Raw genomic sequence first — 14669 nt, 5'->3', positions numbered from 1 at the left:
CGACAATCTTCTAATTTCAGGACTAGATGTCACTGTCCTGAAAATATATGGATCAAGCTCTGTTTCGTTCCGGGTTTTTGCAAGGGGAATGGTTCGATATGTCTAAGTTTGGATACAGATTGTTACCAGAGATTCTTCACAGGGTTATCAATATGTCAGTCAGCGAACCTCATCAACGTCTGTTTTAGGTCTTTTCCTGCTGCCAATAACGTTTCCTCACGCTCAAGCCCGCAGTTCACGAACTTGTTATCTCTTTTTGTTTCTAATTGATGATCTGGGTAGCCACCAGCTCATGTGAGCTACCTGCAGAGCTTCTATCCCTTCTTGAAGCTCGTAAAAATACCCATACTTCCCGGACGGTTGAAACATTCAGCAACAATAGAAGCCATCCAAGTGGAGAACGTAAAAGAGGAGTCCGCTTGGAATCCTTTCGACGTAGTAACCAATGTCTTTTAATACGGTGTCGTTGGCAGGGCAGGAAGCCCACCAAAACACCTCGAGTTTCGTTCCAGGCCTGACCTTCCCCCCTTTTTTTCCCCATCTCTGCCTGACCTCCAGGCCCGGCACTTCGGTCGGCCCCCGTATGCCACCCATCACTCAGTTTCCATGTTTATTCTTTTCTTTCCATGTTCGCAGCCTCCTCGACCCTTTGGGGGTTTAGCCGCCTTGAACGTGAGGCTTGTTGTCCATGTTTTGGATTTCCTTGGCTTCGGAGTTGGGGAACTCTGCGGTTCGCATAGAGATGCCATGTCCCCACGTTCCTGGTTCAATTTTCGACTTTAAGCCAGGGGTTTAGGTTCGTCTTTGTGCTGCTAAGTGAATGGTGTTGACCGGCTTGGCAGGAGCAGCCGCGCATTGATTCGTCTCATGGATTCGATTTTCTGAAATTATCTCTAAAGTTTGTCGTAGCCTCACTCTCACTTGTTCGCAACGTGCTGGCGCATTTTTACTCTACTTCGCTTCTTCTTTTTGGTATTGCTCTTTTGTGCGTATTCACTTCTAAGCTGCCATGTATCTTGTCCACTAAAGATATTTTGGATTTTTCATTCCGTTGCTTTCTTTATTCCTCTTTATTTTCAGTCTTTTCTAAGGTCTCTTTTGGTTTCTGGTTTCTTACCTTGGGTCCCCCCGGGTTCCCTCGTGAACATCAGGAACCCAAGGCAAACAAGCAGCTAGCTGCTGATACAGGACATCCCAAATCTAACAAACACTACAATTCGATTCTTCGAGGCCAAGAGCCCACAACTTCTGTTTTATTGTACATATTTATATTCTTTCTCTAGCAACACAGCCCATCATGAACGCCGCCGCCGCCGCCCGAGCGTCCATGATCCGGACCTCGATGTACCAAGGAGGTGGATACAGCAACGATGTCGAGGCGGTTCCGCCATTACCAAACGGGCGAAACATTGCACCTCGACAGCGACAACCGCAAAATGGATACGGGGGCGACGACTTTGGCTATAAGGAGCCACAGCGTGTCATTCAGGTCGTGGATTACATGGCGTACAAGGAGCAGTGCGAGCAGGAACGACAGGAAGCATCAATCTTCCCCGGCGTCTACCGGACCGAGACCAACAGCAGCGTCGACACCTTGGACAAGCCCCGACCGGAATTCGTCGTCGAGCTCGAGTCCTCCGCCCGCGGCAGGATCGTGCGCATGTTTACCGTCTACCCCTACAAAGACATGAACTGGATCGTGGCCGTGCTGTTCATCGTGGGTAGCATGTCATTCGTCACCAACGGCATCTTTGGTCTGCTTCCTCCAGTCTCCAGCTCAATAGGGCCAGCCACTCTCACCACCGGTTCTATTCTGTTTTCCATCGCCGGTACCCTCGGTATTTTTGCCGCCTTCAACGCCAATCGTGGCACCATCGAGGTCACAAAGGGAGGGGTGGGCACCTATCGTCCGGCTCTCGTCGGGTCCAGCAGCTGGGTCTGGTTCCCATCGTCAGCCGAGTTCCTCGCAGTCTTTCGAACCCTGCCGTTCCAGGTCGGATGGTGGTCGACCTTTGCCGGGTTCATCCTGGGCGTCTCGACCGCGTCGTCTTTTCCGGGCGTCTTCAAAGACCAGGCTGCAAACATGACGCTGTTCGCAGCCCTCGTGTACGTGCCCAAGGTCATCGGCGGGAGCATCCTGGTCGTCGCAAACATCGGCCTGCTCGTCTTCCTCCAGGATCGCTGGTTCAAGCCGAAGCTGTCGTCCCCCGACTGGCTCGGCACTTTTCTCAACACGGTCGGCTCGGCTGGTTTCGGCATGATTGGAGTGTTTTTACTGCTGGGGGACGGCGACAGGGCGAACCTGGCCGCGTTTTTGGGCAGCAGCTTCTTCTTGGCTGGTACTATTGTTGGGTTGTACAGTCTGATGGAGTTTCACCCGGATGCTTGGGCTGCGTGAGGAAAAGGGATGCGAGCATGCGAGGGTTGAGCTTGGCCTTTTTTTTTTTTTTTTTCTCTTTTTTTTCTTGTTCGGTTACATACTCACCGAGTCTATAGATCCACGTCAATCATAAAACAAAGTACCCAAGATCAGAGAGACAATACAACTACAATGATCAAGCACCACTGCCAAGCCGAATCTCATCCAGCTCCCTCGCGGCCTGTGCGACCAGCGCACGAGCCCGACTTGGCATCTCACCCGCCAACGCAGCCACCAACAAGCCCTGGATGCGCTGGTATGCGGCCTGCCGCCCAGCCTCCATCTCATCCTCCGAGTGCTGCTGCTGCTGGTGGATTGCATCGTCGCTATCGTGGAAGTGAAAGTCGCCCTGTACGTGCGGCGGCAGAGCAGGGGACGAGTGCTCGCCGATGGCTTGTTGCGCCCACTGCAGGTGTGGTGAGTGTTCCAGCGACCGAGCCGGGGACGTCAACGCCGTGGTGGCGGCAGATGGAGCTGGGAAGGACGGGAAGAGCGGGGTTTCGGTGGCGAGCGTTCCCAGACCGAGAAAGGAGGCGGTGGACTCGGTGTTGCTGTCAAATACGCCTTTCATGCTCGCCGTGTCACCGGGCATGCCCGAGGAAAAGGTCGACTCGCCAAGCATCGCGGGCGTTGCTAGGGCGCTGTCGATCCCGCCTAGGTTTGGAAGCAGCTGGGCGGTGATGTTCTGGGTCGTGCGGGCGTCTTGATGATCTTTTGTTTCAGGCACAGTCAACTCTTAGTATCCTTCTGCTTTTTTTTCTTTCTTTCTTTTTGTATCGCGAAAAACTGGATACATAGTACAGAAGCAATGAAAATATAGCTTACATGGAGAATAGCGGGCCCTCATCCATGCCGGATCAGCCTCGGCCATCCCTGGTATCAACATGGTAAACATGTCCCACCAGTACTCCTCTTCAGATCTGGTGCCCAGGGGCGCATCCACGAGCGCCTCGTGCTCCTCGTCCATGAACCTCTCCGTAGCCGCGAGGTCTTTTGGCTGGCAGGCGTTGGCGGCCCTGTGCTCATCGAGGCCGCGCAGCGTCTCCTCGTGCTTCCAACAGCGCTCGCAGCGAAAGGTGCGCTTGTGCACGCGCTTGAAGTGCTGCTTGAGCCGGTAGATGCTCTCGCAGCCGCCGGCTTGGTTGCGCCGGCCCTCCAGAAAACAGCTGAGGTGTGGCTCGTAGACTTTGTAGGGACAGGCAAAGCGGCGCCTTTTCCTCTGCGATGAGGAGCTCAGGTCGGTGGTGGGGTCGCAAGCGGTGCTGCTGTTCTTTGTGTTGCCGATGGTGCCTGTTGTGTTGGATCGCCTGGGGCGCTTGGGGTTTCTGCTGGTGGAGTCTTTGCGCTCAGTCGAGGAGCTTCGTTTGGTGGGTTTTCCGAAGCTCTGTGGGCTGGTGTTGGTGAGAGGGGATGGTACTGTGGAGGCGCTAGGTAGGTTGCTATTTCTCGGGTTGCTGCCCCGACGAGACGTCTGGATGTTTGGATGAGGGTTGCTATGGTATGTGTACTCATGAGCCGACGTCGGCGTTGGAGTAGGAAACTCGTAAGAAACCTCGCCCTCGTGCACAATGTCAAGGGGTGACTCGCACTGCTGCTGGCCCGAGTTAGCCCAGGGCATGATGGGGGCCTGGATAGGCATCAGGCGAGGACACCATGTTGCGGCGTAATGTTGATCTGAGGATGATGTGCCTGGTGGGTACTGTTGACTGCCCCCGAGGAAGTAAGCCAGAGTAGAAAGGTCACTGGTGTTATCGTGCATCGCCTGTTCGGCAGGATTGGACACGTCAGAAGCTTCTTGAGGGGATGCTGGTGCCTGAAGGGGTCGAATGGTCATTATAAACAGTTGCCCAGGCCAAGGTAGCGGAGGTCAGTTCCGGTTAGGTTTAGTTGATAGGTAGGTAGGGTTTAAGGCAAGGTACGTGGTTGCTGTTGTGGTTGCGTTGCGGCTCAGTTGGGGGCGGCCTGGGCTGCTCAGAATATGGGCCAACGTGTTTTTTTAGCTGGAACCAGCCAGCCCCCACGAATTCTTGGAAGTTTTAATATCAAGAGGGTCGGGAGCGTGTCCTGTGATTGAATTCGTTATCGCATCGGATTGATGAAGATGTCCTCGAGACAGTTGGATTGTGTGAGTCAAAGAACAAGTTTGGTGACGATGAACTAATATAGATATTGATTGAATGCATCATGACTGGAAGGCGTGGTTGAAGCTATATGAAAATTTCAAAATTCCCCTGTCCGGGGTTTTCGAGTTGGTAAAATGACGATGTTTTTTTGTTTGTCGTTACGGTTTCTTTCATTTCACTGTAATGTAATGTCAGTCAGTCAGTCAGTCAGTCGCCATGTCAGGCCTTCACTGTTCGGGCTGGATGCACCCTAGAAAACTGACAGCGGAAGCTGTGCATCACATCACACCCACCCATTCCAAAACCCTTGTTCAGCCGTCCAAGCCCTACTCCGCCCAGTCCCCAATTTTGGATTTGCGCTGCCGTCAACAGGGGGTGGCCTCCCATGTACGGAGCAAACCACAGCCAAAAAATGCGCCTCGCCCCGCCTCAAGGGTAGTCCCGTTTAGGTCCATTCTTACAGGGATTATAGACAGGTCACAACCAATCACGGAACTTGGGTGCCGGAATCCCTCCCTCAGCTGGGTGGTTTTTTTTTTTTATGGAGGGTTGACCATTGCTGCTGGGCTTTTGGCACTGCACAACCAACACAGCCGTGCCGCAATTCTGCACCTGGCAGGCAGTGGAGCTATTCTCTGTTCCTGACGCTGCATGCACCTTGCTTTGTTCAGGGCGTCGCTGGTCGAGGCCGCCGGTCTGTATGGGCCCGGCCTTTCCGTAGGAGTTTTCGGTAGGAATGGGTATGGCTCATCCCTTTGGTCTGCGTGGTGTTTACGGAAATACGCTCAAGTCCGTTCATTTCGGTCAACCGTTGATTTGAATGTGTACCTACCTTAGGTAGCTAGTGATTGGTTAATTGATTGATTTGATCGATCAAAGGTCACGTTGCGCACCATGGCCCCCTCTTTTCTTGGTCACGCACTTCAGCCCCCAAAGTCTCTTTGCGCTTCAAGCGCCTGTGGGTTATTTTTTCCCAGAGGGTCTTCGGTTGGCAGGTTGCATTCTATCTTCAGCTCTGTACACAAAAGCTTGTGTGCCAATGGTGGGTAGTAATAGTTCAGCTGTGTTGTAAATGATGTCATTTCGTTTGCGCATCTTACTGTACTGTACTGTATTGCACCGACCGATCGACAAACAAATATTTTGTTCCATTTTGTCCCTTATCTTTCACATAGTTGCCTCAACTTGCCCAGGGTAAGTAATCTACCTATCAACATTCAACATTCAACATTCCAAATGTTTGCAAATTCTTGGCATGTTGCATTTGGGCAAAATCTTTTACAATACTCAACAAACAACTATGTAGAATTGTGCTCCAAGTAAATGAAATCACAGGGAGTCGCATTGATTTCACACCAGTATGCCTCGTTCCCCGCTTGTTATTGCGCCATGAGTTCACAAAGTTATCCTGACGATAATATAATCGCATGGCGTTCGGCTCCAGAAAATCCCAACCGAACCATTCAATAATCGATTTCGGCATAAGCTCCGCGGTCGCGCTAATCAAAACTGCTCCCGGCATAAATACCCAAGCCTCAGTCCAGCCCACTCGATAAAAAAGAAAGAAGAAAACAAGCCCTGTCTGTCCTTCTCGTCACACACCGTAATTAGCGAACCCCGTCACGCATTGAACATTATGCACAAGACGGCGTGATGGGGGTTACTGTCAAGATCGATCTGCCAGGGATCTACCACCCGCCCAGACGTGACGAGCCTTGGCATAGGGCAGATTCCGTGGTTTTTGCGCGCGACCACTGCAGATTTGTCAAAATATGTCTTGGTGCACAACCGGCGCTCGGTCCATGCTGCCAAGGAAAAGGTTGGTCGATTGCGATGGATGCTTGTCATCGGTTCTTTTTCCTATTTGCATCCAACAAACAACAAGATAGCCGAAGGGCAATAAAGACATGAAATATAGGACACTGGAAAATTAACAAACATACCTAGTTACTGTATGTATCGGTAAAAAAAAAAAAAAAAAAAAATCAGGGATTAGGCCGGAGTCATTTCCAAATCAAGTCTTTTCTCTTCAACACCTACCTATGGTTACTAGGCGGATTTCTCTAAAATCTAACTCATCACACAACCCTGGCATTTTCCGCCAACACACACTCACTCAATCCTCAACCCGACAACCCCAACTTTCCGCGATATCCACATCTCCAACACCATCCCAAACCGCCCTCGCCGGCCAGGGACACAGAGGCCTCTGCCTCATGACCCCGGTGCTGACATTGTTCCACGTGTTCCAAGTCGTCGCCACCAGCCTGTCCACCCTCCTCCCCTTCTCAACCCATTCCACCAGCGCCAACAGCACATCGTGCTCCGCGTCCTCGAACCCCGGAACCGACGCGGACCCGTTGGTCCCAAACGCGGTAGACTGGGCCCAGGCGCCAATGTTCCACGGCGCATCCATGCTCGTGCCCAGGCAGTGGTGCATGCCGGGGATGCGAAAGTACCGGAAGAAGCCGTCCAGGCGCTCCTCCCCCATCACCTCCAGCGTCCGGTCGTAGTAGAGATTCGAGCCGCGCACGGGAACGATTCCGTCCGAGTCGCCGTGGTACATGATGAGCTTGCCTCCCCTGTCTTGGAACCGGCTGATGTCGTACTCCACCGCCTCTGCGCCGCTCGTGTCGAGCCTCATCGCGTCGCGCACGAGCTGCTCGTCGTCGAATTTTGTCCAGTCCCAGGACTCATTGCCGTACACGAAATACCGGACGTAGCCGAGCCCGTACGCTGTAGGCTCCGTGCGGTTGTAGAGCTCGGCCCATTGGCCCTCGGACCCGGGCGAAAGGGCGGTGTAGAGCAGGGTTGGATCCACCCCTGGATGCGCAGACGGGCAGTCTTGGCTGTCTTCCTCACAGCGCCAGTCCTCATATATGTTATTGACCATTTCTAGTTGTGCCTCATTCACACACGCGGATTGATTCGCCGTCGGGTTGTCGCATCTGATGCCCTGGAGATCAGGTACGCACTGATCTGGCAGGCTGACTATACCGTCTTCCACCCCGTCGTCCGCGTCGCACTGCCTCACCACGTCTTCCCCAATGACGGGAAACATCTCCACTGGGATATAGCCAGGGGTCCCCGGCTGATTAATGAACTGTCCCGTCTTGGCAGCGTAGGTGTTCAGGTGCGTCGTGTACCAGGCCGGAGCGCCAACCAACACCCCATCAAACGCCTCAGGGTCCATCTGCAGCTCCCTCAACCCCTGCCTGCCACCAGTCGAGCAGCCGGAGTAGTACGAGTACTTGACCTCCTCGCCGTAGAAACCCCTAGTCAGATTCCGCCCAATCTCGACGGAGCCGTGCAGCGCCCGCCAGCCCCAGTCGGTGCGCTTCTCGGGCTCGTTCAGCGCCCAGGCCACGTCGGTGCTGCTAGAGTTGTGGCCCGTGTCGGTAGCGATGACGGCGAACCGGCGCCTCGCCCCCTCCGCCATGAAGAGCCAGCCGATACCGCCGCCGAAGCCGCCGTTGCCCGTGGTCAGGAGGCGGCCGTTCCAGGGGCCTGAGTCCTCTGCAGAAGAAAACGGCGATGATGATGATGATGATGGCGGAGACGAGGGCAGAAACATGCCAAAGCGGTAGCTGGTGCTCGGCGAGCTGGTGACCTTGACAATCACAGCGCACAGGGCCGGCAGGTCGGTCGGGTCCGCGCTGACCCAGCGGTTGGCCTTGCCCTCGCCAAACGTCCCTCCCTCCTGCACCGCCGTGACGTTCTCGATGGCCGCATTTTGCGGGAGAAACGCCGCCAGCACCGCCGCATCGCAATTGACGAAGCGCTTCGCGAGCCTCGCCTGGCTGCTGGACTGGAAACCAGTCACGGTGACCACGAGCACCCAGATCACGGCGCCGGAAAATACGACCATGATGCCCAGCTTGATGAGCGAGGATCGCTGCGTCACGTCGTCCGAGTGCCGCTTCCTGCTGAGGTAGGCGTCGCTGCTGAGACCGGCCTCGATCGGGGTGATGGCGTAGTCGGCAATGTCGTACGCGCCGCCCTCGTTGATGTCGCCGGGGACGGTCAGTGATTGAGTACTGCGGCGTGCGGATTCCCAGCCGGTGCGCGTCGAGCGCCGGCGGAGAAGCTGAAGGCGTGCAGATTCATCCATGCCTGTCGATTAGTCTTTGTCGCTTCCCCTCCCTCTCTCTCTCTCTCTGGCGCGCGCTTGCCTTAGACCTTGCTCACCCCAAGCTTCCGCAGCCTCAGCTGGGGACTGGTTGGATGAGTTTAGCCGGTTGTCGTGACTGTAACCCTCCTAATGGGTTCTGACGTGGTGTGCGTTGCAGAACCGATGCATGAAGAATTCTGATTGGAACAAAAAAAAAAGCCAGCATGCGAGGGGTGTTCATCCGCTGGGCTACTGGCTACTTGGGTCGTTGTGGTTTCATCTCTCATCCGAGGTTCTGAGTGGATGATGTTTTCTTCACCGCCGACGCAGTCAGCAAAGAAATCGATACTGCTCGGACGGCAACGGGAAGCGGGGGTAGATGAGATGAAAAAAAATACAAGCGATCAATGTTGGGAACAAAAAAAGCCACAGTACGTAATCAACAGGAACCTAGCGCAGTTCGGCAAGTGCATATCTAAATAGTAGACTAGTTCGCGCCAATTAATGCAACAGTAGCGTCATGGCTTTTAGGTTGACCAGGCCAGGCCCGTTAATAACTATGCGAACCTGCCGCTTAATAATGCCATTGCAAGCGTGTGGAAATTCAACTCGGGAAATAGTTTGGCAGCATCGAGGACATGTTGGGATCTGTACAGCGAGAGAGGCGGGCCTTCATCCTCCGTTGTCTGAAGTCAACCTGTCTCATCATCTTTGGGAGGATTAATTAATTGCTCTCTGCAAAATTCCGATCCAAGAACTCTTGACCGGCCTGTCATGCGTGTAAGCTATGTCTCACAGGCGACGTGGGGAGCAGCACTCATTTCAAGGATTATATTGCTTTTGGGGTTCTTAACATGGTTGGCACGTCTAGTGCGTTCCACTCGTAGTCTCACATTATCTACTGAAGGGGATGCATATGAAGGCGGCTTTCTTGTTTGGGTGGCTGATCTAGACTCCACTCATCTCATCAGAGTCAGCAGAGTGCCAGAGAGAGGTAAGGTAGGTAGCAGCTATAGCCTATCATCGTGGCCCTAACAATATAATCACAATGTGAGTTAGAAGCTTTGGGACCAAATGGCTGTGTGGAGAATAATTAGGTACGCGTCAATTAACCCGGTATTTTCTACAAAAGAAAACAGCATCGATTTTTATGCCTATACTTAAGATGAGGAGATTAGGTAGGTAGGTAGGTAGGCAGATGGAAGGGGCCAGGAATTCCTCAAGTGGATAGGTCACGAATAGGGAGGACGAGCTCGACACAAATACGATATGCTACACGATTTCAACCATTCCAATTTAATAAACCAATATTTAATATCGATATGGAACATTTGACATTACAATAACTCATAGCCCTCTACCCATCTCCCAATCCTCATATTTCAAGCTCCCCAACCCCCGTTTACCTTGCTTCTCCAATGCCATCTTCCTAATACCTACTTTTATTTGGCACCACTTTGGCCCTGGAAGCCATGTCTGCTTTCGCCCTGTCCAAATCAAGAATGAGCATGGCTGTCATGGTGGCAAGAATGGCGAGCCATGTTCGATCAGATACCTGATGCCAAAGAACCACTAGGATTTGACGCTGGCGTCAGACGCAGAGGGCCGGGCCGTTGGCTGCTTTTATTCATACTCATCTTGTTCGTCGATGCTTCTCGGTATAATGTGCAACCCTTACCAATGGGCTACGTAAGCAACCCCTTAACACAAGCTACTATCCATATCATCGTGAAATCTTATCGCACCCGATCATGAATAAGCGTCGAGGTACTCAGGAAGAGATCCCTGTGACCCGTGGCAATATTTACTTTTGATAAGCTTTGTTTTGGCGATCTGCTACTGTTTGGCGTGTTTATGCCTGAAGTCACGAGCAGTGGCAACAGCAGCTTCAGTTGGCATGGGCGCAACCCGTTATCAAGCGGTCATTTGAGCCCAAGCTATGGACTGGCGGCAGTTGACAACAAGTATCGGGTCTGAAAAATCTGTGTTCAAGTCGACGTGTTATACGACTATGAAAGTGTGCGGCTGCCACGGAAACATGAGCTATAATGATAGAACTTGCTCGAAAACAGTAAAAGGTCAAGCAAGGGTAAAAGGTCATGCACTGAATCGAATCTAATCTTGGTTTACCACTTTTGCTCTAATCTATGCTCGTGACACTCTGAATAGCTGGTATAATTTTCTGGCAAGATATGGGCAACGCATTTCTCGTGGCTTGCTATCCAATAGCCGACCCGAGGTCGGAATATCATAGATCATCTCCTCCGAAATCCCCAGAAAGTATAACCGAAGTGCCCGAGGGCCCTTATTTGAGACTTCTGGTTTGCAATTATCTTTTAGTAGCTATTCTAACAGAGTGGACAAGTTTTAGACAGCAAAGTCCTCAACTAACAAGACAACAGTCACAGCCTTCTTCCTCCGATGGGATCAAGCAGTCGGCACCGAGATGTGCGCGACTTTTGCTACTATAGGGCCCGGCTGTTGGTACGATTTCGCCAATATCCGTCATGATTTTCAGGTTATTTACAGGACCATGTGGCTGCTAAAACACCCACCGAAACTGCAATGACAGAGTACATGCGTGTCCATGTCTTCAGCATCCCATGAGTCGTTCTACTCGGAAGACGCGGCATATCAAGGCACACTCGACTTTGGCTGGAGAAGCCATTCCTTGCTGTTCTGGAGTTGCGCATGCCCATACGGACCATCGCCAGCAGGATCGGTATGATACTGTGGAGTGGGCGGTGCATTTGGTGCTATTAGCAGCTTGCTATAACAGACTAGGTATATGTATCTGGCTTGCTTCACCATCAGGACCTTTCATGTGAATAAAAGACTGTCAGTCTCTGGGCTCAATCCGAGACTGTGCTTGGCGCTCATTGCATAAAACTCTTACACCCAATGAGTGAAACTGACAAGGATAAATCGAGATACATATATTTCCCGTTCCGACTTTCACACTGGGTCAGCGGACTATTATGGACGTCGCAGGTAACAATGCCGTCGATGCCAGGTTGCTGATTGATCTTTGGCCTCAAGGCGGAAACTGACGGAAGGAAACCACCCGTCTGCTCCTATCGAGCAGCCGCTTAAATTGGCAAATAAATAGCAGCGGCAATGTGAAAGCCCAATCACCTGACCGAACAACCGTCCTTGTTTAAAACATGCTTATACTTTGATATGGAAATGGTGGGGATCATGCGGTGTCCCGGAAATCGCGCGTCACAGAGCTTAGTTCAAATAAAATGGTATTAGCCTGGGGTGCCGAAGGACGGGTGGGATCAATCTGCATTCCGCATTCTGAATGAATCTTTGGTCAGGATGATATGAGGATGGAACAGCACTTCTGATGAAGAAGTAAACTTCTACAATATACATGAACTCAAACCCTGGGAGAAATACAGCCCCGAGCTCGTGTCTTTCGTAGGCATACTTCCCTTCTTTGTCTTCCGCCCCTGCTACATTGCACAACGACCAACAAAAAGCAAAACAGTTGATTTACAATCCGAAAATGAAGTCGACGGTTCTCTTTGCCCTGCTAGGTTCAGCGGCCCAGCAAGTGGTTGCGCACTCCATTTTTCAACAGCTATGGGTCAATGGCGCAGACATGATGAGTGTCCCTTCGGAGAATCGAAACTCCAGTTCCCTATAGTATTTCCCGGCTAACTATCCCAGCACGGTTCCGACTGCGCCAGAGTTCCGCGATCCAACTCGCCAGTAACCAGCGTCAGCAGCATAGATATGAGGTGTAACGTCGGGGGGAGCCGTGGAGTAGGAGGCAAGTGCCCTGTCCCGGCGGGCGGCACAGTTACAATCGAGATGCATGCTGTGAGTCTCGCCACCTGTTGTCTGGTAAAGAGTAAAACTTGGTGAAAGAAATAATACAACGCTGACGATCCCGTCTACACTCCCAACTAGCAACCCGGTGACCGCTCCTGCAACAACGAAGCCATCGGCGGCGCGCACTACGGACCCGTCATGGTCTACCTCAGCAAGGTCGGCAACGCCGCGACGGCGGACGGCTCCTCTCCGTGGTTCAAGGTATTCGAGGACGGATGGACATCGGCCGGCAGCGTGGGCGACAACGACCAGTGGGGCGTCAAGGACCTCAACAAGTGCTGCGGCAAGATGGACGTGCCGATCCCCGCCTCGCTCGCCCCAGGCGACTACCTGCTGCGAGCCGAGGTCATCGCCCTGCACACGGCCGGCAGCAGCGGCGGCGCGCAGATGTACATGACGTGCTATCAGATCACCGTGTCCGGGTCCGGCACCTGGCAACCCTCGGCGGCCGAGCAAGCGTCGTTCCCTGGTGCGTACAAGGCGGCCGACCCGGGTATCCTGTTCAACATCCACGCCGCCGTCAGCAATTACGTCGTTCCGGGGCCCAAGGTCGTGTCGGTCGGGACGACCAAGAAGGCTGGCAGTGGCTGCAGTAGCGGGTGTGCGAGCACGTGCAAGCCTGGGTCTGGGAGTAAGGGTTCAGTTGTGCCCGCGACACCGGGAGCTGGTGGGAGCGGGGGTGGCGCTGGCGCTTGTGCGCAGAGGCAGTATGAGCAATGTGGTGGAGGCAGCTGGACGGGCTGCACTACCTGTCAGGTGAGTTCCCACATAGAGATGATCGCCTATGGACTCAGGTTCTCATACTAACATAACAAATTAATTCTGCTGACAGGAGGGTACCACCTGTCGAGACGTCTCGAATGGCTTTTACAGTCAATGTGTCTGACGGAGCGGAAGGTGTATGGAAAGGTTGGAGTCAACCCAGAGTTACCTATGAGTACCTCGTTTTCCCTCACCTTGAAACTTGGGGATGCTACAGGTTGATCTGCCATTTCAACCGTAGCCGTGAGGAAGGGCAAAACCTCTACTGTCTCAGGTTACAATATCTCTAATGCTTCCGAACACCTACACACTCTTTATTTACAAACTGTGATTGAAAGACCCGTGCCACTGGACTAACATCCTACAATGACCGTGTCTTTTTGGCGGCGGCAGGAGGACAATTTTGTTTGTAGACTGTAAGCAATTGTACACCCAGAGACTCTTCGTGGTTGCATATCATTATTTTGGGAAAAAAGATCTCGGTGATATCTTCTCCTCCGTCTTCACATACACCTTTGCTATGCAGTCATGAATCCTAATGCCAAATGATTTTGGTCAAGGAGGAAGCACGCGTGCTTCGCAGCGATAAGTTCCAGTCAGGTCGCTCCCCTCTGCTTGCTTCCCTCTGCTTACAAGGGTCGCCGTCAGTATCGATTACCCTGACGATATAGTGGCTTGCGCCGTGCCGAACGTTTCTTTGGTCTTTTTTTTCCTTTGGTGACGGCGCGGAGGCAGTTCGGAGCTGTGTCTTCAGATATGTCCTTAATAATGCCATACAGCGCAGCCTAGTTTTGAGTTGCAAGCTACCATTCGGCGACGGCGGTGACCCCAACTACCCACTTCTTGAAGCTTGGGGACGCCTGTGCAGTCGTCTGCTTCGAGAACCTGGTCCACGAAGCAATCCGGCGCTGATTCCGCCAAGCTGAAGATTGGGTTCAGTTCCGATGTCTGGAAGAGGAGAGCGTTCGGTCCGAGAATATCGGCAGTGGCGTTTATGTTCGGTGTAGCAGCAAATCACTGTAAAGTTCCTGTCAACTAAAGACGCTGTTTTCAAAAGTATAGAGATGACGTTTCGAAGGGTGTGGCCTTCGTTCAGAACGAGCCAACGGAAGCGCATTGGTATATCCGCCGCTGGATGGAATTCTGGTTTCCGGGTGAACATGTTCCGAAACGCGACAAAATTCTCCCCTTCCTCCGACAAAAACGAGTTTGCATTGCAGCAGCTTGGCGGTAGTGGGTGTATACACCACCTGCGCGTCCTGCAAATCGTCACCAAGAGTGTCGTACTTGACCCAGATATTGCTGTTACCATTTTAGCCTCTGTCTCTTCGGCACCTTTGTGGTATGAACCCTTTTCATAGGGATCGCCTCTGTTCCAACGACGTCGACTCGACGGTTTCTTTCTTTTTCCTTG

At 52.6% G+C, this 14669-nt stretch overlaps 5 protein-coding genes across 5 annotated transcripts; 2 read left to right on the top strand and 3 right to left on the bottom strand.

Moving 5' to 3' along the window:
• Positions 1-1297: 1297 nt before the first annotated feature.
• Positions 1298-2398, top strand: PgNI_05409 (uncharacterized protein; the record flags this gene model as incomplete). Its single annotated transcript, XM_031125440.1, has 1 exon — positions 1298-2398. One exon carries the CDS (start codon positions 1298-1300, stop codon positions 2396-2398), a length of 1101 nt encoding a protein of 366 aa, XP_030982728.1.
• Positions 2394-4737, bottom strand: PgNI_05408 (uncharacterized protein). Its single transcript, XM_031125439.1, has 2 exons — positions 3245-4737; positions 2394-3130 (listed from the first exon to the last, which is right to left on the bottom strand). The coding sequence occupies exons 1-2, from the start codon at positions 4251-4253 to the stop codon at positions 2556-2558; spliced, it is 1584 nt and encodes a 527-aa protein (XP_030982727.1). The 5' UTR covers positions 4254-4737; the 3' UTR covers positions 2394-2555.
• A 344-nt stretch (positions 4738-5081) lies between these two features.
• On the bottom strand, positions 5082-5341 carry PgNI_05407 (uncharacterized protein; the record flags this gene model as incomplete). Its single annotated transcript, XM_031125438.1, has 2 exons — positions 5082-5302; positions 5326-5341. The coding sequence occupies 2 exons, from the start codon at positions 5339-5341 to the stop codon at positions 5082-5084; spliced, it is 237 nt and encodes a 78-aa protein (XP_030982726.1).
• Positions 5342-6658: 1317 nt separating this feature from the next.
• Positions 6659-8653, bottom strand: PgNI_05406 (uncharacterized protein; the record flags this gene model as incomplete). Its single annotated transcript, XM_031125437.1, has 1 exon — positions 6659-8653. The coding sequence occupies one exon, from the start codon at positions 8651-8653 to the stop codon at positions 6659-6661; it is 1995 nt and encodes a 664-aa protein (XP_030983122.1).
• Positions 8654-12164: 3511 nt separating this feature from the next.
• PgNI_05405 (uncharacterized protein) lies at positions 12165-13379 on the top strand (the record flags this gene model as incomplete). Its single annotated transcript, XM_031125436.1, has 4 exons — positions 12165-12269; positions 12329-12481; positions 12572-13249; positions 13326-13379. The coding sequence occupies 4 exons, from the start codon at positions 12165-12167 to the stop codon at positions 13377-13379; spliced, it is 990 nt and encodes a 329-aa protein (XP_030982724.1).
• Positions 13380-14669: the final 1290 nt, after the last annotated feature.

The sequence above is a fragment of the Pyricularia grisea genome, chromosome I (assembly GCF_004355905.1).
Source record: "Pyricularia grisea strain NI907 chromosome I, whole genome shotgun sequence".
Taxonomy (NCBI): domain Eukaryota; kingdom Fungi; phylum Ascomycota; class Sordariomycetes; order Magnaporthales; family Pyriculariaceae; genus Pyricularia; species Pyricularia grisea.
This window is presented reverse-complemented; position numbering and strand designations above follow the sequence as displayed.

Excerpts from the sequence above, each read along its gene's own strand:
- PgNI_05408 (XM_031125439.1), bottom strand. The coding sequence starts at position 4,253 with ATGACCATTCGACCCCTTCAGGCACCAGCATCCCCTCAAGAAGCTTCT. Across the intron at positions 3,131-3,244 it reads GAGGGCCCGCTATTCTCCAT|ATCATCAAGACGCCCGCACG; the intron begins GTAAGCTATATT and ends CTGAAACAAAAG.